Genomic DNA, 23,994 nt, shown 5'->3' with positions numbered 1-23,994 from the left:
TTTTTTTCATGTTAACTTGAAGAAAAAATTACGCATTGAACCTACAAAATGGGGAGAAATGTGTGTACACTTTCACTGCACGAACTGGGGAGAAATGTGTGTACACTTTCACTGCACAAACCGGGGAGAAATGGTGTGTACACTTCCAACCCACAATCCGGGGAGAAAAAGTGTGTTCAGTTCAACTTACAAAGCAGGGGGAGAACCGGTTACTAACACGAGTTATGGTTGCAACACTCATTTTGCAAGGCTTAGATTTAAATTTGCAGGGCCGCCTATAGCGTCTTATTCAAATGATAGTGAAAATTTTTTCACAAGTCGACAAACTCAATTGGTTGATTCGGAATAATATTAAATAAGAGCATATAATTAATTGATTATGAAGTTCTAAATAATTGAATTGAATAAAATTGCTGGAATGATCTTTCTAGACTTCATTCATTTTATTGAGGACTTGAAGAGTCTCCTTCATTTATGCAAGTTATGGAAGGACCATCTTGAAATATGAAATACAGAGTGGCGCAAAAATATGGGAACGTTTTGATGTGATGTTGGCAGAATTGAGAGGGTCAAAGAAACGCGATTAGCATGGCAAGTTGTACACTGGAGACACTGGAGTGTACATTGGAGATTCATTATCCATGTAACAGTAGACCGTTCAAGAACGTGTACTGTCAATTGACTCAATATAATATCTCTATAGACTAATTTTTGGAGGTCGAGTTTTTAAAAAAGCGTAGTTTACACAGCTTTTCCTGTAAAAAAGGTTGAATCCTCTAGTTTACTGTCACAACAGTTCTAAGGACGAACAGAAAAATTTATTGTTTTCAATTCAGTTACTATAGTAATTTCTATGTTTTATATTGATCTTATAAAAAATTATAATATTGTAATTGTACTTGACGTTGTTAAACACATTGTATCTTTGTAACAACATTAGGACAATGAATGATTTTGATTTCGTTTGACTTACGAAATAACTGTAACAGGACGGCAAAGGTCTTCGGCTTCCTCTTTATTGTTATTATTCTGTAATCCATTCATTTGGGTTGAGCTCTTGAGATGTGTATATATCATGCAAACAGCTATGGAGTGCACAGCTTCATTCTTTTTATTTTTAATTCAATTTTGTCCAGCTTAATAGCATCACGGATCTCTCACTCACTACTTGTTATTATATTTACAGTCACAATACACGAAGTGAAATAAACTGAAAATTGACCGAGCGAAGTGAGGTCTAAGATTGAAGTCGACGGTTTGGCATTTCTCTTTATGTTCAAATGTTTATATGTTGCGCATTTACAGCGAAACGCAGCAATAGATTTTCATGAAATTTGACAGGTTTGTCCTTTTTGAATTTCGCGTCGACATATACATGAGGTTTCTTTTAAAATGTTGCATTTTTAAGATAATACAAAAGGAAAAGGAGTTTTATTCGAACACCAATATTACCGTAAAAATCAGACTATACAATTATTCATCATAAATCAGCTGTCTAGTGGACTAGAATACTATAACCGTTCAAAAATATCGAACATCTTGAAAATGTATCTTTCCATCAACGTTAGTAGACAGTTGTCTACTAACTTTTTCTTTCCATAAGCTGGACCATGATTCTAGTTTGGAGTTATTGATAGAAAACATTTTTTTCCACATTTTTCTTTTTAATCTGATGATTGAAATTGCAACAAATATTATTGAAGAGAAATAGATTTCTTTAATCATGAAAAGTCGGAAATTGATTTTATAGGAAATCAGCATTATGGTAGTTTATTTTTTTATTTCAACACACCGATTTTTCGCCAACACAACACAGAATGGTCTCTGATTGGTGATTGGATTGGCGTATCGACGGCAGCCAGACCTGATAACAGCGCTCACACTCACATTCCGGGACGACAAGTCATGGTACGATAAAACAGAAAGCTCTATGTATATTTAGGATTTTTCCTAGACATTTTTAATTGATAAATTATTTATTAATTTTTGAGGAAAGATAACAACAGGTCAATGTAACTTACTGAGCGCGAGGTCTAATGTTCACAGAACAACTAGTTTATATATACAGTCAGCACTGTCAGCAGTCTTGCCTTGCGTCTTTGACACTGTGATATTTCGTTTTAGGATGGTTATAAATTGTCTTGTCTTTTCAATAGGAATTGTACATTAGAACACAAAAATGTATTCTCCTTGATTTGGCATAAACAAACGTTTTTAAATTTTCTCCAAAATCCAGATTTTTGCAATTTCATTTTCAATCGAGAGTATCGCGAGTGAATATTGAGTCTTTCTTGTGCCATTGTAGAGCGCAAATACATTTTAATAGGTTTGACTTTGCTAAAACTACGTTCTGCACTAACCACGGGAATTGTCAGGAAATTGAATTGTGCAACCCACAAGTTTGTGAACATGTCTTCACTCTTGAACTTTTTAAATTAAACTCAACACTTCGCTCGCTATGAGCAGATTGGAGGGGATAAAAATGCTTAGAAGGAGAAAACAATAGCCTATTCTCAAATTCGGAGAATTTTCTGGTGCCTCTGCTTGAGTACCGTACAAGAACATGAGATCAGTAAACATCACATGCTCCTGTTTCCAAAGAAATCGCTTTAAACAACAAATATCATAGTAATCTGTAACTTATTATTTTACATTGATCTAATATGCTGATAATATATAATGAAAGGCGCCAGGCGCTTTCTGACAGTCAAAACACAACATAATGTACTCCGCGCAATCTAATACGTCCACTCATATTGCACGCAGGCATCAGATTAACAACTAGTGAACAGTATATTTATTATTTAGAAGAAGATTGGAGATCACTCACAATCACAAGCTGTTCAAATCTAAAATTGGGCAAAAATTCAGTATTTTTATGACGCTGAGGCGCCCCCCAGCCCCCCAGGCCGCGGCGCCCAAGGCGACCACCTCGATCGCCACACCCACGCGACTGCTCTGTTTTGCCTTGGGCGCCTTAGAAGAACACTACGGCCCTGTTCACTCCCCCCCCCACAGGACATAACTTCTAAGTAGCTTGACCCTTCCACTAACATGATTCTAGGTACGCCTATGTTGACAGAAGAATTGAGAATAATGTACCCTATTTATGTTTATGTTCTTGGAGGGACAGATTCAAGGGTCCAAAGGTTCAAAGGTACCTTATTCAGAAGGGTGGATGCATTAAAAAAAACAACTTTGAAAGCTGATATTGCTAGTACTTGATAATTTCATGTTAATCAAGCCTTCAATAACTGCAAGAGATATGCTGTATGCTGCATACTTTCCGTAGAGAAATTATGTACAACAATAAAAAACTAATTCGATATTAATGGTGTATTGCAATAGATTAAAAGAACTCAAGAAATTTGTATTCATGTTTCACGAGTCACAACTAAACTGATTTACAAAATTTAATTATTTGAGTATACAATGAAGCTTTTCATGGAGCTTTTGTGAGTACTGACATAAATGCTTAGAAGCTTACATTTGGTTTTGATAAATTATAATAACTTAACAGGTTTTTGATAAGGATTTTAATGTCAAAGATATTGAAAATTAATATAAACATGATCTTGCAAAATAATAATCATAATAATATTATGTTGATCAGATATGAATAACTGCAAAAATTTGTAGAAAATGTCTCATACTTTCGCAAATAGTATAAATTAGATCATCTAATAACACTCAAAACATACAATGATTAGAGCATTCAAAAAATAATATTATGTTGGGCTGTTGTTGAGCCTAGAATGTCAATCTCATGCCAATTCATTAATGAAAACAATCAATGAATTATCGAATGAATGTATCCATTCATCAGAAGACTGGAAGTGAGGAAAATAGTATGAAATAGAGTGAAAAGTTTAAAATATGATATAAAAATTATTATTCATTACAATAACTAAGTTATTATGATGTAAAACTTTTGTGGATAGCCTGCTGTAAGGATATGTTGAGATATTTTTGAGCCTCGAATGCCTAGCTCAAGATTTTATTACTTCAGATTAAATCAAACACTCAATGGAATTATCGAATGTGCATCCATTCATCAAGGGATCAAAAGTGAGTAAAAAGTCTAAGTAGAAACTACCGAAGGATAACACAATAGAAAAGGATCATGCCTGATTACAATAAAATATTGTGATGCAAAACTGTTGTTAATATTATTCACATGAAAATTAAAAACAATGTAGCCTATTCAGAAATATGGATGTATGCAAAAAATACATGATATGGTATAATACATAGGCCTACTGATTAATTCCATGTTGATCAAGTATAAATATTTATTAAAAGATCATTCATTTTGAACTTATTTATCTATTTTGTATTGGAGTTTTTTTATTGGAAATTTCTATTGATACTCGCTGGCAGCACTTAAAACTTCGGTTTTGCAGGCATTACCCATGTGTTATTTAGATTATCGGAATTACTTCTCGTGTGTAATTGCAACGTCACGTCTGAAACTGAGCTGTCACCTGTGAGCTGAGAAAACCGTAAATTTATGCTGAAAATGAACTGACTGCTGAATCATCAGTTCACTTTTGCAGCTAAAGTAGCCTTCCTATGAATTATACAGTGTGTCCATCTAGCTTCTGGTGCTACCTTTTTGATCAACCCTCGAAGTCCAGTGTACTTTCCTGACATAGCCCGAGCTCCATCTGTACAAATTCTTACACATTTGTGTAATGTACACATTCCAATACATGTCAATGTCCTTCAAAAATGTATCAATCATTCGAAAAATGCTTTCACCGGTATGTGGGAGAGTGGTGGGGGGCTTCGGGAAAGTGATTATTTTTTCTCTCCCTTTAATTTTGATGGTGTACTACTTATTGTATCAATCAATAGAGAATAAAAGAATGGAAGAAGAGAGATGCTTATAGTAATTATTTTAGAAGTAAATTCATATAATTTTTCAACCAAGCTTCGCGCCCCCCCTGAGGAATCATCGCGCCTCCCTTTAGGGTCGCGCACCACACTTTGAGAACCACTGGAGTAAGTGATTACGCAACGGTCTGACAATCAAGAGAACTCGAGTTCGAATCTCGACCCGGGCAAAAGTTTTTGACCACAGCACAATCACATGGATATGGAGTGGCCGATCTTTCGGAGGAGACAATAAGTCGTCGGTCCCGACTACCTAAAAAGTAGCCTAGTCGTCATCTCTCATCATCATCCCTTTCACTCAATACCCACGCACAAGCCTAAGAGCTTATGTGGTCATCACCCTCAATATTATTATTATTATTATATATTTCGAAATTGTACGTCCTTCCTTTCGTTACATATCTTGCGTACAGACGTACACAATTAGAGATAATATTGTCCACTTGAGTACTACATAATATAAATTATGCTTCTTTCTTATAAAGATAGAGATGTAACAGTAATTATCAAGGAGGCTCATCAATTAGTTCATGACTTGGAAATGTAAAACTCCGCATTGTGGAATCATATTCCTATAAATATAAAACGATCAAAATTTGGTTCTTTTATTAGCCTACTCATATCCATGGTTGATTTTTCAACACTTGACATCTTATTCACATATCTATAGAACAAAATTGGTTGAGAACTCACAATGATATCATGCTTACAAGAATCTCACATTTATTTCAGTTTTATGTAAAAATAAAAATTAAAGTACAAACTGGGAAAACTGATTAAGTAGTTTCAATCGAATGAATGTTCCAATCAGAAATGTGGTGGGAGTAGTCCGTTGCATGTGGTCTACTTTTGTTCAATATTTATCCCCATCACACATTAAGGTGAATCACAATTCAAAATAAATTATATAGTTAGAACATTGGCAAAATATTACAGCAACGTCAGCTCACATATCAATATCAACAATATAATAAGACATAATCAAATCAAATTAATCTTGAAATGATTCACATCATGCACAAATTAAACTATAAAAACAATATTATAATTAATAGGAATAAAACTCCTTGATAATTAGTTTTCAATAGTACAATATTATGAAATTATCACAATAATAAATAAACAATAAAAGACGATTTATTTGAATAATTATCCATTCATAATAATTCATATAATAATCCATTCAAAATGCTCCCCAAGGAGTGGAATTCTCTAAAGAGTAGCTAAGAATTCAGTCATCTCATCAGAAAAGCCATCATCATGACCTGAACTAGTCAACACAAAACCGACTAATCTCATCTGCAGTTGCAAAACTCTGGTCCAAATCACCTGATTTGCGTCTACGGAAATCGATGAAACTCCAACCAGCCCTACATGGATTTGAAGCCTCTGCTATATGGATAGCGCATTAGCATTTTTCTTAAATTCTCTCAATCTGTGTCGTCGGTATGCTCTTTTCAGCCTACCCGCATGTGGCACTAGATTATACCTGGTTCCAGACAAATAATGCATTATCATTAATTATTAAATGATATATTTGGAAATGATAGTCTATCATTTCCAATCTCTCATTGGTTAAGCTGTGAACCAATCCTTTACTTGTGGAACAGACTCTATTCTGGCCAAGATCGATTGAATTGAGGTTTTGAAATGCCAAAGTACGAAACCAGAACTGCCTGACAGGTGCTTGTTTATAATTCAATGTATAATACAACCCCACTTACAGTTTTCCAAACAATACTACAACTGACCATTTCTACAGTATTTGAATAAAACCTGGATACATGCACCAACTTATTTTATTCATTTTGACAAGGACAGGATTCATATAATTTTCTTTTTCTTGATTTCTGTTCAAGATAAATATTGAAACTAGGATAAATAAACTGAGAATCTATAACGCTCTCCTGATTGATAAATAAGTTATTTTTCTGATTGAGAAATAAGTAGTTAATATATGTAGTGTTCATATAAATTTCTTTAGCGAATTTCACATGCGATTGATGGAATCACTATTGTTCCCCACGTTTATAAATTATTTTTATTCTAATTCATTGTCGGTTATGATTGTGACTAGTATAGGTGAAACAATCCATAAACTTGAAATTCTAAATAAATAATTTGGCTTATCATAATAATACATTTATAACATTCAAATAAACATTCCACGTATCAATATAAGCTACTCAGTACTGGGATTCAAGAAAGTGCACGTTTTACAGTGCCTCCCAACTCTAAATTGCGAGTTGGTCCTCGACATTGCTGGTAGGTGAGGGAGTCCGTAGAAACATTTTTTTGGGGAACCCCTGGTCTACATTGCGTTTTTGCTATTTGTGCTTATTTGAAAAAATAGAGATTTCGGAACTGCTATATCTTTCTGATAGTGATAGATTACCGTACTCCATTTTATGGTGCATCGTTGAGAAACTTTCAGCTACCCAAATTGGATTATTTAATAATATGAACTGGAAGGACTCACTGCTCACACAACTCTGATTTCTCATTCTTCATTTCCTCAAAGATAAATAATTTTGGAATGCCTTTACTCTGTGAGTAATAGCCCGCGCGGTCACCCTCCCTATCTGAGAACTAGTGACTACAATTTTTCTGAGCAGGGTATGATTACTAAATCTTTTCTCCGGAACAAAGTCTTTTCACACGAAGTGAGCATATCATACACAAGTAAAATATTCAATCTAAGGTTCACAAGACAGTTTTGCAAGGATATTGTCAGACACAGGAGGAAATGGCAATATGGGGAGAAGCAAAGAGACAAATTTCATTTTATCATAGGCTTTCCTGGTCTTGAGATACAATGTTGGGTTACCAACATTTTACTTTTCTGTAAATCAGTAAGTGAATTCTCAGTGAAGCCTGTTCGAGAATATAAACTTACTGACGTGCCATTCTTGAATCTTAACAAACCTCCCATTCCCATCATTCTAGCAATAGCCCAAATTCAATGCGGGAAATTGTGTTTCCAAGAATCATGTCTCAGTCACCATTGATTGTGATGAACCTAATTTGGCGTTGAATTGTAGAGGATTTTGTGCTCTTGGGAACGGTTCTGGATTTTTTACTATGAATGGTTTTTGAATTATATGGAGAAAAACAGGTATTTTCAAAGACTGTGAGGTTATCAGAGGGTATTTTTTGTGAAGAATCATCATTTACAGACTATTTGTACCAAATAACTAGAAAATCAGTACTACAATACATTCTGCAAGCATGCTCAAATAAGCACTTTCAAGCTGGTACCTAGTGCCAACTTACAGTTGAAAATTTTTTTTTCAAATGGATGAAACACGTTATGATGTGCTCGGAGAGAATGGAACTAACTCTGCATTATTCATGGATCATTTCTATTCTCTCTGTGCATGTCATGAGGTGTTTCTATGCATGTTACCAGATTCTGTTTTTACCTGTAAGTTTTCACTACCAGCTTGAAAGCGCTTATATGAGCAAACTTGCTCATAGTGTAACTGTACCCTCATTACACAATTTAAAAAAATATATTATAAATAGACTACATTTTTGCAATTTTGTAAATTTCAATTAATATTTTCAACAATATTGAGGTTTCAGGGATTGATTATTCAATTAAAAACCGTAATTATAATCAATTACTAATTTATTGTTTATGATATCAGTAAATTGAACATGTAGACACGTTTTATGATCTTTTCTGTCACTACTATTATATTCTTATCTATTCGAGAGGTTCATCTTCACAATCGATGTCGATTATTGTCGTTGTAGCTGGTGTTGATGGCTGATTCCTGGAAAAAATGAAAATAATAAAAAAAATCAGAAAGAAACTAATTCAAAGCAGAAAATAGTTGATCAATTTGTTTTATTAATACTTAATGGTTATAATTGGATATGAAATCATAAACTTGTATTTTTTATTGATAGAAGTTGTAGAGAATCAGATTCTGAAGAAAACGTTGAATGGCGGTGATTGTGTTAAAGTGACTCAAATTTCAGAAATCCCGATCGGAAGAAGACAAAATAGTCAAACCATAGCACATCTGAATCAGTGTTTAGTCTCTCTATTTTGATCATTTGATAACAATTCCTGAGTCTTGGGTAAGTTTTACACAATCATGCCAATCAACATTCCCTCCAGAATGAAGTTATAGCTAGAGTACCCAATAAAAAAATTGTTGGTTGATGAGAGACAAGGTTATTAAAAACAAGGTTATTCCGATTTGAGGAAACTAAAAGTGATGGGGAACCCGAAAAATAGTACAGATCAGAGATCCCGACTACATTTGAGATCACGACTGGCGCATTGAAAATATTAATCATATTGAGCTTTCATGGCTCATAACATCCACCATGTTGCTTTAATAAAAAAATTATTGATCAATTGAGTTTTACATTTTTACCAATGTTTTACTAATAATATCATGTTTCTGTAATGTTGAAATCAGATCTATTTATTAGATTCAGTCCAAGTAGAAACCAAGTGAAGTGTTCTATTTTGAGAAGTGTAACAAGATTACAACATAAATGATATATTGTCTTGCTGAAAAGACAAGTGCATGCGCACGGTACTAGAATTTCCGCACCGAGCCCGTGCCGAGGTACGGCCGAGCTACGCCCGCGACACGGTGATGGTGATAGGAGAACACACATATCCGTGCGACAGCCGAGCGGCAGTGTCTCAGTTCTGTAGTGCTACTGTGGTCTGATTTCTGAATGTGTTAAACTATTGTTAATAATATAACACTATTAAAGCTTGTTACTTGTGAACCTTTTGTCCCGGCCAAAAGTTTACTCTACCCACCCGATTTTCATTTCGTCCCAATATCAGGCAGTTATGGAACAACCTTCTTTTTAATAACCTTGGGTGAAAGATGCTTATTCAGGAAACAGCTCAATACAGAGTGAGTAAAAAGTTTGAAAACGGCTTGATACTTTTCATAGAGGTGATTTGATGGTCGGACGTAGGGGATCGTGCTAATATAAAAGTTCCTATACTCAATCATGACATTACAAATTTGGTGTGCTATCTTGGCTCAGTGATATTGAATCCAAGCTCTTTTTTCGAATGGGAAGATGGTCGTGTTATACATGATTCCAATGCAGTTTTTCAAGAAAAATTGAATTGTAAGATTAATGCTTACATTTTGTCCAACTTGGATTGGGCTTGTGCAAGCCACGTAGCCGCTTTCAACTAGACCTGCTTCAATTCTGCCTTCGGCCAGCACCGGTTTGTAGCAGCTGCTGTAACAATAAAATTTATGAGAACACTAATCCTATCACACATTACTCATTACAATGCGAAAGAAAAGTATAAAGGACAAACAATGTATGAACAAAACTACTTTTTCTAGGTGGGATCGGCTGGAAAGATAAGATGAGGAGGAAGAATATTTTATAAATCATGGTTTATCATGTAATAGGCAGATTTTAGTAAAACATGAACAGGAAAGTGTTTAGAAAAACCGATAAGAAGTCTGGGTGAAATAATTTGAGAGGAAAAAGTGAATCTTCTGAGCATGTTATAAGAAAATTGTAATATTAATGTATTTCCAAAAAATATCCATTATTCAGTAATGGAATCATGCTTTTTATTATGTAGAATTAACGGTGCCCTACAATTAGTAGGCCTAACACCTTGATATTCTAGAAACTCGAAATAGAATGAAATATATTTGGATAAAAGTCATTTATCTCTAGTTTTCCATATAATATTTCTTTATTGGAAATTGAAAGCTGGTCTTGTTATGCATGATAGGCCTATCACTTAACTTGCTACCGCAAAGCAAGTAGGCCCCGCCCTCGGAGGTTGAAATGAAGGTAACGATTCTATTCTATTCCAATACGGAATTTCAATATGAAGTGAATGGTGAGAACCTTAAATCAATAGGACAAACTGTTTCAAAGCTATGTGAAGTGTTAATCACAGACTTGTAGCTTACTACAAATCAATTGATATTTCCAATACTAATTAATGATCAGCATTATAATGACCACCTCCCAAATTGAAAAAAATCAACTTAGAGATTCAATATTGCAGATCCTGGATGGAATGCCTTCTTTTTTTATTAAATAGAATAGAATGACTTCTTCATTTTAATGACGTGGCGAAGTTTGGACAGTAATGTCCACTCAACCACGGTGTTTGTGGATGTCATGTTTAATGGCGAAATAAAGTTTTTGAGTCATACAGTGAAGTAGAATTTTCTATTCAAGTGGGATTTTGTCCGACTGATATTGATATTGCAAAATTAGAGTTGTTTAAAAAATATAAAGCAAGCTACACAGTGAACTTCAAAAGAGAAATTAGCTGAAATCTTACCAATCATAACTTCAGTTATCAGAAGGTCCTTGAAAGGTTTTTCTCTCTCTTATGGTCGTCCTTGCTTTGGATGGTGAGGAAGGGTCACCAGCTTCCCCATGATACTCATGATTGTGCGCCCTTCCGAAGCTTTATCGGCGCATGACGCGACATACGTCTCCTTTGAACAATGAAAAAAATACTTCAGTTGAAGAATAAAATCAAAGTATTCTCAAAGGGATCAAGTATGTCTGATGAATTCATAATGTAACCTTTGATTTTTTGCAATTTCCAAAAAAAAACTCTATTAAATAACAGATTATGTATGTGAATCATTTTTGTTCTAAGTGCTAAGTTCGGTTCTATTTAGTGGAATTTATAGGTACGGCAAAAAAAAATTGTACTAGGTGTTTGGATTCAGGATTGAATTCGGAAAAAATAATTTTAAAGTTAGTGATTTGAAAAGATTTTGAAACGCTGAACATTTGAAAAAAAATTATAGGCTCTGATACTCTTATACCGATGGAAATAAGAGACTAAATAATTTAGTGTCTAATTATTTATTTTTAGCTTGAACCTCCTTATTATCCCCCAGTCATACAATAGCCCACAAATTTGGGTTGGGTTATAAATTATAATTTAGCCCACAAATTTGGGTTGGGTTATAAATAATTATAATAACCCAACCCAAATTTGTGGGCTATTGTATGACTGGGGGAAAATAAGGAGGTTCAAGCTGTAGCTCATATATTACAGCTTACTATAACTATAATGTGTATTCAGGATAGGTAGAATTCAACTGGTCAACCAAAATAAATCAACTAAACCCACCCTTATAGAGAAAAGATAAAACACAAGCTACATCTATAATATAATAATATATATTATTTTCTCCAAGCTACCGTATAGTAGGCCTAATTATACTTTTATCAGTCTGATTCAAACTTCCATAAATTTAGTAATATTTTTGTGTACTTACATTGCTGATGATAGAAGATTACGTGACTTCAAAACAAATAAATGCCTGGATAAAACACTGGAAACAGGAAATGTACTCTGTATTCAATACGTGATGAACTGAAACTAACCCTTGCGACTGCATTAGACAAGAAGATCAAGTCCAATAACTATATAGCGAAAAGGCAAACACAACTCAAAAAGGCGCGAAAATACTTCGACAAGGAAGGAGTGAGTTTCGAGAGAGAGAGAGCACGGCCGTGGACAATGGTGAAAGTTAGGCCTACATACTATTACAAAAGAAGGAGCTTGTAGGAGGGGGAGAGACTCAAACAATATACCGTACTAAAAAGTATAGCAATAGAAGACAACCAAGAAGATGGCGGAACTGCCGAAAGATCTCGTTGTCCAGTGAGTGATTTATTCATTTATTGTAAAATATCTGACTGCTAGTCGTTTTTTCTAAAAGAAAAAAGGGATTTAATAATAAGCAGTTCGTGATGGAAAACAACATTGAAGAATTCAATAGAAGACATTTGCAGTTGAAAAGAGAACATACAGCGTAGGGATTACGGATTAGATTAGATTAGAGTTCTCTTTATTCATGCAGGCCTATGTTATGTTACAATATAATACACTGCTGGCTTATACACTAATTTAGATTGAATGGCAATATTTCTTATTATTGAACGAATTTTACAAGATATGAAGAATTAATTAATGAGAATAGAGATTGAATGCAATTTTTGAATAACGATAATTGACCGAACGCAGTGAGTTCTATGTTATAACTCGGATTTTCTTTCGTCTGTCTGTATGTAATGCATTTACGGCCAAACAAACGCGTTGATAGAATTCTATGAGATTTGGCAAGAATATTCCTTTCTTACTGCGCGTCGATGTATACACCAACTTACACCTTTGTCTCGATATGGTGTAACTAAAAACTATTTGCACTCAACTTCAAGCCACGAAATAAAATTGTAATTAAGAAAGAAATGTTATTGTTGTGATCATGCTCTGATCTGATCGAATAATAAACACCGATTCTGGTAGAAGTAAGTAAGTATTCCTGAGAAATAAGCGATTCTACTACTGAAAAACTTTCTGTACCGGAATTCTAATATCAAACCTCCATACCTACAATCTGATAATTTCATATTATAATAAGAAAACTATTTTCTTGAGCTTCGTGAAGCCAGTGATAGTTAAGCCAGTTACACACATAGATTTTTGGACGTTTGATTTTTTGCCGTCCTTATGAAATCTACCAGATTAAACGAGACTTGAAACTCTTGAATACATTATCTGTTTGCCAAGTTATGCAACTGTCGGAAAAGTATAATTATAAAATAATATCCTCCCCATAATTACGCGACCGGAATAAGATTGATACGATATCAGAGAAAGTGCAAAATGCTAAAACTAAAGAAGACTTGTAAAATGCTGTAAGACCTCAAAATTAATCTATATGGTTCAAATTAGAAAAGAGATAAAAAAACTAAATTGCCATTCATCCCCATTTAAAAGGATTCTCAACTCCGGCTACGAAATGATCTTGGCAATATAATTTCACTTGTATTTATGCTAAAAACTAAGCACCTGAATGAAGTGAGTGAGGCGTGAGCTATTTTCTCTTTCTCCTTCATGTTGTGTAATGAAAAATCATGTTGTATTGTCTCTTGTGTGATAATTATATTTTACAAGCTCATTCCAAGCCTTGAAGAACCACAGATTAATCTAGAATCACTATGATTCTCAAAAATGTAGTAATTCCAATGATTGAATTGACTCCTGTACAGGGGAGTATCGTTGGCATAACATTTGCTGTTCTCACAACTTTCCTTGAATTAGTTCCTGAGTTTCTTTTATAGAATTCAATTTGATATCTCTAATCCATTCCAATACTAGACCATGAAAACCAATTTTCGAATCATAGTCTCAATCAGAACCTTTGGATATCGATCTTCTAGTAGTTAACAGAACCAAAATGCAAAGAGTATAAAAAAACCCACCAGTCACTGGTGGTAGGGCTGTGGTTGGGTGCAAAGTAAATTCTGTTATTATTGTAAATGGAAATAAATACGAAATATCTCCACTTTCGAGGTGAATTTCATTTCAAAGACTGGAGAGATATCGTCTATTTTTCTTTCAAATAGTCTCCAATTTATCATAAGAGACAATACAGTAAGTTAATATTCTTTGACATTCAATATTTCGATTTCCGTTAATTGAATCAAGCGACTACAATGTAATTGAAGGTATTTAAGTGCTCTCTGATTAATATATAGATCTACTGGGTAGATTAATTGACTCAGTATGTAATTAATAACTTGATTGTTGAATTCTGGAAATTACTACTTATCACAATTTCCGAAAAACTACTTTATGGGTTGTGATGAAACTTATTATTTCTCATACATAGAAACATTAAAAATGAAAAACAACAGCTTTCTAAGATCCTAGATGTTTACCAATAATGCAGCTATCTTGTGGATATAATAACTTTAACTTCAAGAAGCTTTCAGGACTGTTTTCAGAGACAAATATTGTTGAAGCGTTTGAGTTATATAAACTGTGATGAGCTTCTAGCAAATAATGTGATACATGTGATACAAATAAGATACTTTTTTCTCCTCTCAATACTCTCAATATTATTATGATAGTTTTTGTGATATGTTGATACACAAAATTAACGATGCATTTACTCCGCATGTGCTGGAAGTTTAGGTGTAATTGATTAATACAGTACCGTATCAATAATGAAATCAAATATTGGGCTTATCGAGAAGTAATGACAATCGTTCAAGTATTTAGTCTGAATCGTATCTGAAAATGACTCTTCAACATCAGTAGCAAGTTCTATTTGCACAAAAGAGGAAAATCTATACAGGTTTATTTCAACATGAAATTCAATAGTGTGTCGTCCAATAAAGTATGTAATGAGAACATTTGGGGTATGTTGGGTGTGCTTTGTAGATGTGAGATTCTCTAAAATTATAATTAGTAGATAACCCGTGTTCCGCAATGGCGGTCAAATTAAAAACTGGACCTACTGAAATATTCAAGAATTCAAAATAGGCCTAAAACCATCCTCGGTAAATTAAGAATAAATATGCAAAATATTTCAAGTCAATCAGCTCAGTAGTTCTGGTGTGATGATACGTCATTCGTGAATTTCCTGTCACCTACGTCTGTCTATTAGCCAATATTATTTCCTTAATTAGGCTATAATTTATTATAGATAACTCTAAAACATCAACACAGACAAATTATTATCGTGATTCACATGATACCGTACGGAAGATAATTGAATGAAGATCTAGAACTTACATGTAGGCCTACATTATTTTGCTGTAAACTTACTATAATCTTGATACATACTATACATTAGGATAGGAAGAGAGTTATGAGAGTTTCAGCAGCAAATCTTCCAAAAACTAGTGTGACAACCTCTTTCATCTACAGAAAGTGTTACAAAACTGTAGTGTGTTCTGTAAAATGTTATTGCCTTTATATTATATTTGCGACACGTTTCCTACAATCAAACTTCTATATTATGCATTTATAATATTTCAAACGTTAATTCATTCTTCAGAAGTTCATATTTCTTAACATTTATTATGTTTCTATAAGAGAAACTATGGAATATTATAGAAACTTATAGAAGATAAGAAAAATCTATGCAATACAGGTATGACTCATCCAATTCAGGTATTAACGGTTGATATAAGTGAACAGTTCACTCACAACTCAGATTACGAAGTGACAGTGAACTCTATACTAAATAGGCTATGTATCGTTCATGTACTATAGCCTACTTCAAATTATGGAACAGTACTGCGATGTACTCGAAACGAAGAAGCAGTATTGGGCTACAGTTTAGAATTTAGTTTTCAGTAGGCTACCTGCCAGCAAAGACAAGAAGATTCTCAGCCAAAAATCCAGTTATATAGTGGTGTGTCTCACTCTTTTGAATTCTGATCTATTGATGCGAATTGGAATCATTGTCTACTCTTCAACTTTTTCTATCCAGAAAGGTTTAGAAGGTCCCTGCTTTGTAAATACTGCAGCTATAGTTGAATAGCTTTAGTTATACATACTAGGGATAGTGGGCAGTTGGATGAGTACTTTTTTATACAGGACAAAACATCTTCTCTCGCTTTCTCTATCACTTCTCTCTCTCTCCTCCCCTCTTGCTTATTCACCCGCTCTCTCTCCCGCTTACTCACTCACTCAATCTCTCACTCACTCTCTCTCTCTCTCTCTCTCTCTCACACACTCACACACTCTCTCTCTCTCTTTCTGTCTCTTTTAATTATTTTTTTTAATTAATTTTTTATACTTTGTAAAATTTGTTCAATAATTAGCATTACCGTAAATTTATGTATAAGCCAGTAAATATTGTAACATACATAAATAAATAACTCTAATCTAATCCAATCTCTCTCTTTCACTCTCTCTCTCTCTTTCTCTCTCTGACAACTATTTGCTGAAACACGGCCGATTTATGTAGTTACATCACAATATTATATTATCGTTACCGTATTTAAATTGCATTAAATCTTCATTCTCATTCATTTATTTTTCATACCTTGTCAAATTTGTTGAATGATTAGCAATACTGTCATTTAAATGTAAATAAGTGTATAAGCCAGTGTATATTGTAACATACCTAAGTAAAGAACTAGATTCATTCTAATATAATCAATCTCTCTTTGTCAGTTTGTCAGCCTTGATCAACAAGGAGAATTCAAACCAAAGTCTAGACTTGTTTGACCCTTGCAATAAAAGCTAAATACCCAACAAGCCATATTCGAGCTCGACTCCAACAAGTATGTCATCCTTGAACAAGAAGGGTTTGCTGATTTCGATTCAAGTAGAAAAATTCAATGGGATTTTGATTAGACTTGAGCGATATTTACATTATCATTCAATATTGTGACAAAGTTATATTGATATTATGTAAATATCGCTAAACAATATTTACTTGGTAAATTATCCAATATTGTATTGATATTATCTGAAAATGTTGAACAATATCTACATGGTATATCATTCAATACTGTGACAATGTTGTATAGATATTATTAAATATTGCTTAGCAATATTTAGGTAATTTTGAATTTAATATTGTAATAATGTTGTATTGATATTATCTCAATATTGCCAAACATTATTTACATGATATATTATTCAATATTGCGACAATGTTGTATATATATTATTTAATATTGCTGAACAATGTTTACATGATATATGATTTGATATTGCAAAAATATTATCCAATATTGTGCCAATGTTGTATTGATATTATCTGAAAATGTTTAACAATATCTACATGGTATATCATTCAATACTGTGACAATGTTGTATAGATATTATTAAATATTGCTTAGCAATATTTAGGTAATTTTTAATTTAATATTGTAATAATGTTGTATTGATATTATCTCAATATTGCCAAACATTATTTACATGATATATTATTCAATATTGCGACAATGTTGTATAGATATTATTTAATATTGCTGAACAATGTTTACATAATATATGATTTGATATTGCAAAAATATTATGACAATACTGCTACAATATTATAATGACAATATTTTTAACAATGTTGCTGAATGTTGTGGCAATAATGAGACAATATTTTTTTGCTACTTGGGGAATTCGCTAAGCTGTGAATCAATGAGTCTGAACGAAACAGGAAATAAGCTGCTGATTCATGAATTCACGGCAAATCCCATAGCAAACCAGTTACTTCGAACAGCAGTGGAGGAGACAATGGAGATTTGCAGGGATATACAAGTAGCCCGCATTGTATGTTCAATCCATAAATGAGTTTTGTGTGAGTGTGTATTAGCGATCGTAGCACAACGTGGTGGCAATTTTGGGAACTGGAGTGTATCCCAATTAGGTAGATTACTAACAAAATGGGGAGATTTTTTTTATTACATTTTTACATGGTTTTAAGCATGTAGAAGTGATTTTTACTAAAATTGAGCAGTGACAATACGGGGTCTCCCCTTAGTGTACACACCTCCCCTTAATGTGCTGTGTATACTTGATTGTCTCCCCGTATTATACCTTGTTCCAACACACACACACACACACACACACACACATACACACACACACACACACACATACACACATACACACACACAGACCAATACCCAAAAATCATGTTTTTGGACTCAGGGGACCTTGAAACGTATAGAAAACTTGAAATTGGGGTACCTTAATTTTTTTTGGAAAGCAATACTTTCCTTACCTATGGTAGTAGGGCAAGGAAAGTAATAAAAATCTCTATAATGCTTAGATGATGTTCATACATTCTTAGGGCTTATCTAGACTGTTTATTTTTGTGATAAAGCCAGGCAACCGTTGATGGGCTCGCATTGTTTCAGGAGTCGTTGATGAAATAACGTTAATATCCTGAAATTCCTAAAGAAGCTGTTAGTTCTTTCCACAGACCTTCATTAGGATAAAATTTCTAAATGAGAATAGAATCTGTTCAAGAGAAAGCAACTAAAACGATGCAGGAAAAACTAAGAGAAAGTACAAAAACGTATTTGAAATGGTATTATCAAATCAAATCGTGTGTTCAAACGATTTGTTTTAGACTCGCCAATAACATTTATAGGATTTTTACTGAAAATTGGTTTTGATATTGTTTCAAAGGAGATAAAATGCTGAAAATGTTGATGTCAATCACTTCTATGTAGTGTTGATGGTTAATTTGCTATGAGGGCTCAAAGTTTGGCATTTTTACATTAGAATGCATGTTAAGCCGGGCCGAGAGGTCGCAGCATGACGTCACACCGTAGCAGGCTGCGTTCTCCACGCGTCTTAAGTGATCAAGGCAACCTACTATATACTATTCTTGGACCAAAGTCAGCGCTCAAAGATTGGTCCCCTTGTCAAATACAAAACACACATTGAGGTATGAAATGAAGTAGTGTAATCAAGAGTCAACACTAGCAGTTTTGTAATTTTTTACTGTGATTAAATTTAAACACAAAAAGCCTACACAATATTTTAGCATCACTTTAAAAAGTAATTTATAACTACATAATAAATAAGTAATGTGTAACTACATAATAGAGCCTTCAAAAAGGAGATGCTGCACATGTGCACAAAGAATATATTTAGACCAAATTCTTATTTTACAGAATGTAGAGGGTTTTCTCTGTAATATTAATCATTATGAGGTTCATTATTTTCATTTTCACAGCATACCAAGTTATTCAACACTTGACGTCATTTTGTATTTTTTACAGCGCCGGAGTCAAGACATTTTTTTCTATTAAAGCATAAATATGAATTTGGAGCCAGGAAAGAGGAACCAATTATTCAATTTGATTATTTATCGGCCAAGATAGGGCTCGACTGAGATTTTAGTTTCACTCAAATGTTACATTTTGTTTTTCCAAAAATGAATTCGAATAATGGTTTCCCTAAATAGGCCTTATTATAATACACGAGATTACTAATGTTTAGATGAAACATGAGTTTCATCTATAACAATATAATCATTTTAATATAACAATATAATCATTTTAATATAACAATATAATCATTGTTATATTAACAATGATTATTGTCTTTTAAATTGGATATTGATACCTACGTATTAACTGAATTCTAAAGAATTTTACAACCAATACATACAAGCCTTCAAAAAGTACAAGCTGCACAAGGAATAGATGATTCACATCATCAGTCTATGTTTTAAGAAACAAGGTAAGGCCTTTTAGAGGAATTACTTTAATTGATAACCGCATATTCGATTTAATATTAAATAGTTGATTGTTTTCGGCTAAGACTAGACTATATCGTTAGCAATCGTATCTTGCTGAACGACTGAATCTTTTTGCACAGTGTTGACATTGTACATGATAATAGATAAAACAACTAGTATGGCGCCTAATACAAACTCAGATGAAATCTCAAAGCCGAATAGATAAACGGAAAACACAGCTGAAATCACAATCGCCGCAGACGTTGCAAATCCTTTCAAAATATTGTCACCGTATTTCACAACTACGGCCACAATCAGACCCCCACCTGCTTGAAGAAAAACCAAATAAATCACAAAAATGTCATACCCGAAAAAGAATCCGTTGTCTATGATTTTGTCATAGTCCGTCAAGAAACACGTGACTAGCGCGACTGGCATGGATAGGCAGCTCAATTGAACATAACGAATCCACACCGATATATTATCTGAACTTTTCAATATAATTTCGAAATGAATTCCTGCAAATCCTGAGAGGCAACATGCCCCCAGAACAGCTGCGATTCCTATTAGCCTGTTCTGGTCAGGATTGTCTTTCCCAATCTTATCTGTGGATTTTGTGATTTGTACAAGAACAATTCCTATCAAAAGAACCAACAGCGCCATCCATTGTTGTGCGCCGAGTCTTCGTTTCATCAAAACTACTGCAAACACAGCTGTTGTCAAGATCCTTAGTTGATAAGTGACCTGAAAAAAAAAATGAAAATCGGTCAAATTTTTACCTACTCTATTGAATAGTACAGCTAAGTTATTAAAAGCCTTCAAGATCCTACACATCCAATGAATGTAATCTATATGTAGGCTTACATAATATTGTGATCCATGGCTGTTGGTGACATTGCTTTCAGTCTATACTGTTGATAATCCATCATTAATTTGATGGGCTATTGTAGACTACAACGAGAATAGGCGAAAAGCCTCAACCCAGTGCTTAAATGAGTAGAAAACCAGTTTATGGTATCGTAACGATCTAAGTTCAATTTATAGAGTAAGACATAATGTATACGAACCAAAAAGATAAGAATCCCAATCACATTTTTTCACATTAACACATTTACGTTCATAATTAGGCAAACTGAGACACGACTGACGCGTGTAGCACGCTGTGACAGTGCGTGAGTTTTTGTAGCATTTGTTAACATAATTTATCAATACAAGCAAATTGGTAACATTACAAGACACAACACACGTGGTGCTTTGCAAGATGCATATTGAAGAGAGTTTGGCATATGCTATCTAGCACTAGTTCTTGTAACTCTTGAAAAGGACCAATTATAATAATAAACATTAATTTATGATTGTTTACCACATGGACATGTGGAGCAGTGTAAAGTTGTGAAGAATATAAAATATAAATACAAAATATTAGTAATAACTCTTTAACGAATGTGTTCTAAAGTGAGTGTTTATTTCAATTACTATAAAAAACTCAACTCTTTAGGACAGCTGATAATATCATAAATACAACATATGCTTAACACTACATCCTCCATTCTTTTCAGTTTCATCTAAGTTTGAAATCGTAATGGAGGTCTAACATTTCGGAACTGTCTAAGCTTTCTGTGGCAGTTGCTCGTCATATCTTGAGCATGTTTTTCATCTCCATATTTGATTCTATTTCAATTTCCTTTGATCACAGACAGCTTGGAACTCTGAGTTTCATTATTTTCCTTTCCGTGGTTACAGCCAATTTTCTCCATGTTGTCAACGGATCCTCTTATATCACCGCTTCTATTGGTCACTGGTGACTTATTTTGAAGCTCTAATTTGACTCCTCTTTGGGCGATCACGTCAACATTCTGTTAGATGTTTTCGACTTGCTTCTGAATCAACATGATCTGTTCGTTTTGCAGCTTCACAAATCGACATAAATCTTCAAAAGACACGGCATTTCTTTTACTCAAGTTTTTACAAGAACGCTTAGGGAAACAATCCAGTAATGAATCACTTTCATCGACTTCCTTTCTAAAACGTTGACTAGCATTTTTACCTCTCTTAAATTTTACTAAATCACAGTGACTCTCTTCAATATTACAGTCATTTAGCACAGGACAGGAACAAGGATTTCTGTTTCCTCCTTTACTTTAACATGAACCGTCATAGCCATGCCTTAATCTTTCACCATGATGGTAACCCTTCTCAAGAATTAAGTCCTCACTCTCATATCGATTCCTGTACGGAACCGGTTTGCTCTTTTGATAATAATGATATTTTGTGTACCAATGTGTTGGTTCAGAAATAGGTTCAACCACACCTTCACTGATCATTCGTATCAATTCTTCATTCTCCTTTTCATGTAATGCCAATGTCACTATCCTTGGAGACATAACAGTATTGAATGTGATCAGGCCTAATCTCAACAAAGCATTCCGACTCAGAAGAAGCATATTTCGTGATTGTAAAATATAAACATCTTCTTTCAAACACATATTGTTGTAGTTAATGTTCACTGTACTAACTCCCTCGATATCTAATTTTGTTTTTCCAGGTCCAAAAAGTACTTTTTCTGTAGGCTTGATTTTTAGCTTCAAACCTTCAAATTATGAGCAAGCTGTTTCCCTAGAACTGAAACATCAGCTCTCGAGTCCATTTTGAATCTTACTGGTTGGCCACTAAATACTAACAGCTACACTAGGGTACCCCTTATCTTGCAAGAATGCTATCTCCCCCATATAACTGTCAGGTCCATCTGATTCAATTTCCTGCACTCTTCTTGATGTATAAGGACAGAATTTTGCATAATGGCCTAATGAGTTGCATCTTTGGCAGTTCACCTAGAAGGCTGGACACTCACGTATGCCATGTGTTGTCTCACATTTTCAGCAATTGTACTTCTCGCCACAGACAATTTATTTTCTTAGTTTCAAAAGTTTTAGCCTTCACTGCACCTATATCTTTCTTAAAAGATTCCCCCCTGACCACAGACTGTTGACTTGAAACTCTTTCTGCTTGTTGTGCTCTGGTTATAGCTTTTTGCAGTGTTAGAGACTCGTCACTCTGCAGAGACAACTTATTGTCCTGGACACCTATGACTATCAAATCTCGAATTAAACTACTTTTTAGTTGACCAAGTTCACAACTTTCAGCGAGCTTATGCAAATCATTTATAAAGTCATCCACCGGTTTCCCTACACCCTGTCTACAAACAATGTTTCAAACAGTTCCTCACTTTCCTGGCCATGGTGTACAGTAGAGTACTGATCTGCTGGCCATCGGGTTTAAGGTATAGTTCTGACGCAATTCTGTATCTTTCAAACTTATGATTCACCAAGCCCATAAAGCCGGGTTAGTGAAGTCAAAACTTTCCGGTGTAGTTAACTGAGATTGTAGCCCTACAACTACTGGAATAGAATTAGTCATAGTATTATCGGGTCCGTATCACAGAGACAAGTTCTCACAGAGACAAGTAGTGTTTTTGAACGATATTAGTGTCACAGAGACAAGTTTCATAGGAACAAGTATTTTTATAAATGGCAGTCTCACAGGAACAAGTTCCCACAGAGACAAGATGAGTCTCACAGAGACAAGGTGAGTCTCACAGAGACAAGGTCAGTCTCACAGAGACAAGGTGAAGGGAGTCAGCCGCGTCGGCTGTTTCCCCTTCCACAGCGTCAACTTGAATCGCAAATACATAACAATATACATCAATGGATTTGCAATGAATGTGGCTACAATAATTATTCGTCACATTGTTCTTTAAAATTACTTACTTCGAAGTTAATTGAAGAAAACAAAAAATCAAATCGAAAAAACCCTAAATTTTTACATTATATTAGTTTATCAAGGAAACTGTTCGATTAATTAAGGAAATGAATCCAACTAATATTGTAGTCCTTAATTTAACGAATCGAATGACATATGATAGATTTTTTTCCGATTAATGGTTACAGAGATAATTGATTTCCAGTTTGCTGTTTACTATGGCTAAGAGTCAGCCGCGCCGTTCCGCTTCGACTGTTTCCCCTTCCACGGCGTCAAATCGAATCGCAAATACATAACAATATACATCAATGGATTTGCAATGAATGTGGCTACAATAATTATT

General features: G+C 34.1%; 1 protein-coding gene and 1 long non-coding RNA gene across 7 annotated transcripts in view; both read right to left on the bottom strand.

Moving 5' to 3' along the window:
• Nucleotides 1-8,509: 8,509 nt before the first annotated feature.
• On the bottom strand, nucleotides 8,510-12,568 carry LOC111057682. Of its 2 annotated transcripts, XR_005573427.1 has the most exons (4): nucleotides 12,165-12,568; nucleotides 11,207-11,366; nucleotides 10,029-10,128; nucleotides 8,510-8,675 (listed from the first exon to the last, which is right to left on the bottom strand). It is a non-coding gene; the product is annotated as an uncharacterized LOC111057682 (long non-coding RNA). The 2 variants fall into 2 exon arrangements; XR_005573426.1 differs by lacking the exon at nucleotides 12,165-12,568 and having other exon boundaries at nucleotides 11,207-12,086.
• Nucleotides 12,569-19,132: 6,564 nt separating this feature from the next.
• Nucleotides 19,133-23,994, bottom strand: part of LOC111057680 (UDP-galactose/UDP-N-acetylglucosamine transporter srf-3-like) — a 197,221-nt gene continuing 192,359 nt past the window's right edge. For all 5 annotated transcript variants that reach the window (XM_039443410.1, XM_039443412.1, XM_039443411.1 and 2 more), the window contains one exon: nucleotides 19,133-20,636. In XM_039443410.1, coding sequence (XP_039299344.1) covers nucleotides 19,977-20,636 — 660 coding nt within the window. In that variant the 3' untranslated portion in view covers nucleotides 19,133-19,976. The remainder of the gene's footprint in view (nucleotides 20,637-23,994) is intronic.

The sequence above is a fragment of the Nilaparvata lugens genome, chromosome X (genome assembly GCF_014356525.2).
Source record: "Nilaparvata lugens isolate BPH chromosome X, ASM1435652v1, whole genome shotgun sequence".
NCBI lineage: Eukaryota > Metazoa > Arthropoda > Insecta > Hemiptera > Delphacidae > Nilaparvata > Nilaparvata lugens.
The sequence above is the reverse complement of the archived record's forward strand: the minus strand, read 5'-3'. Positions and strand labels throughout refer to the sequence as shown.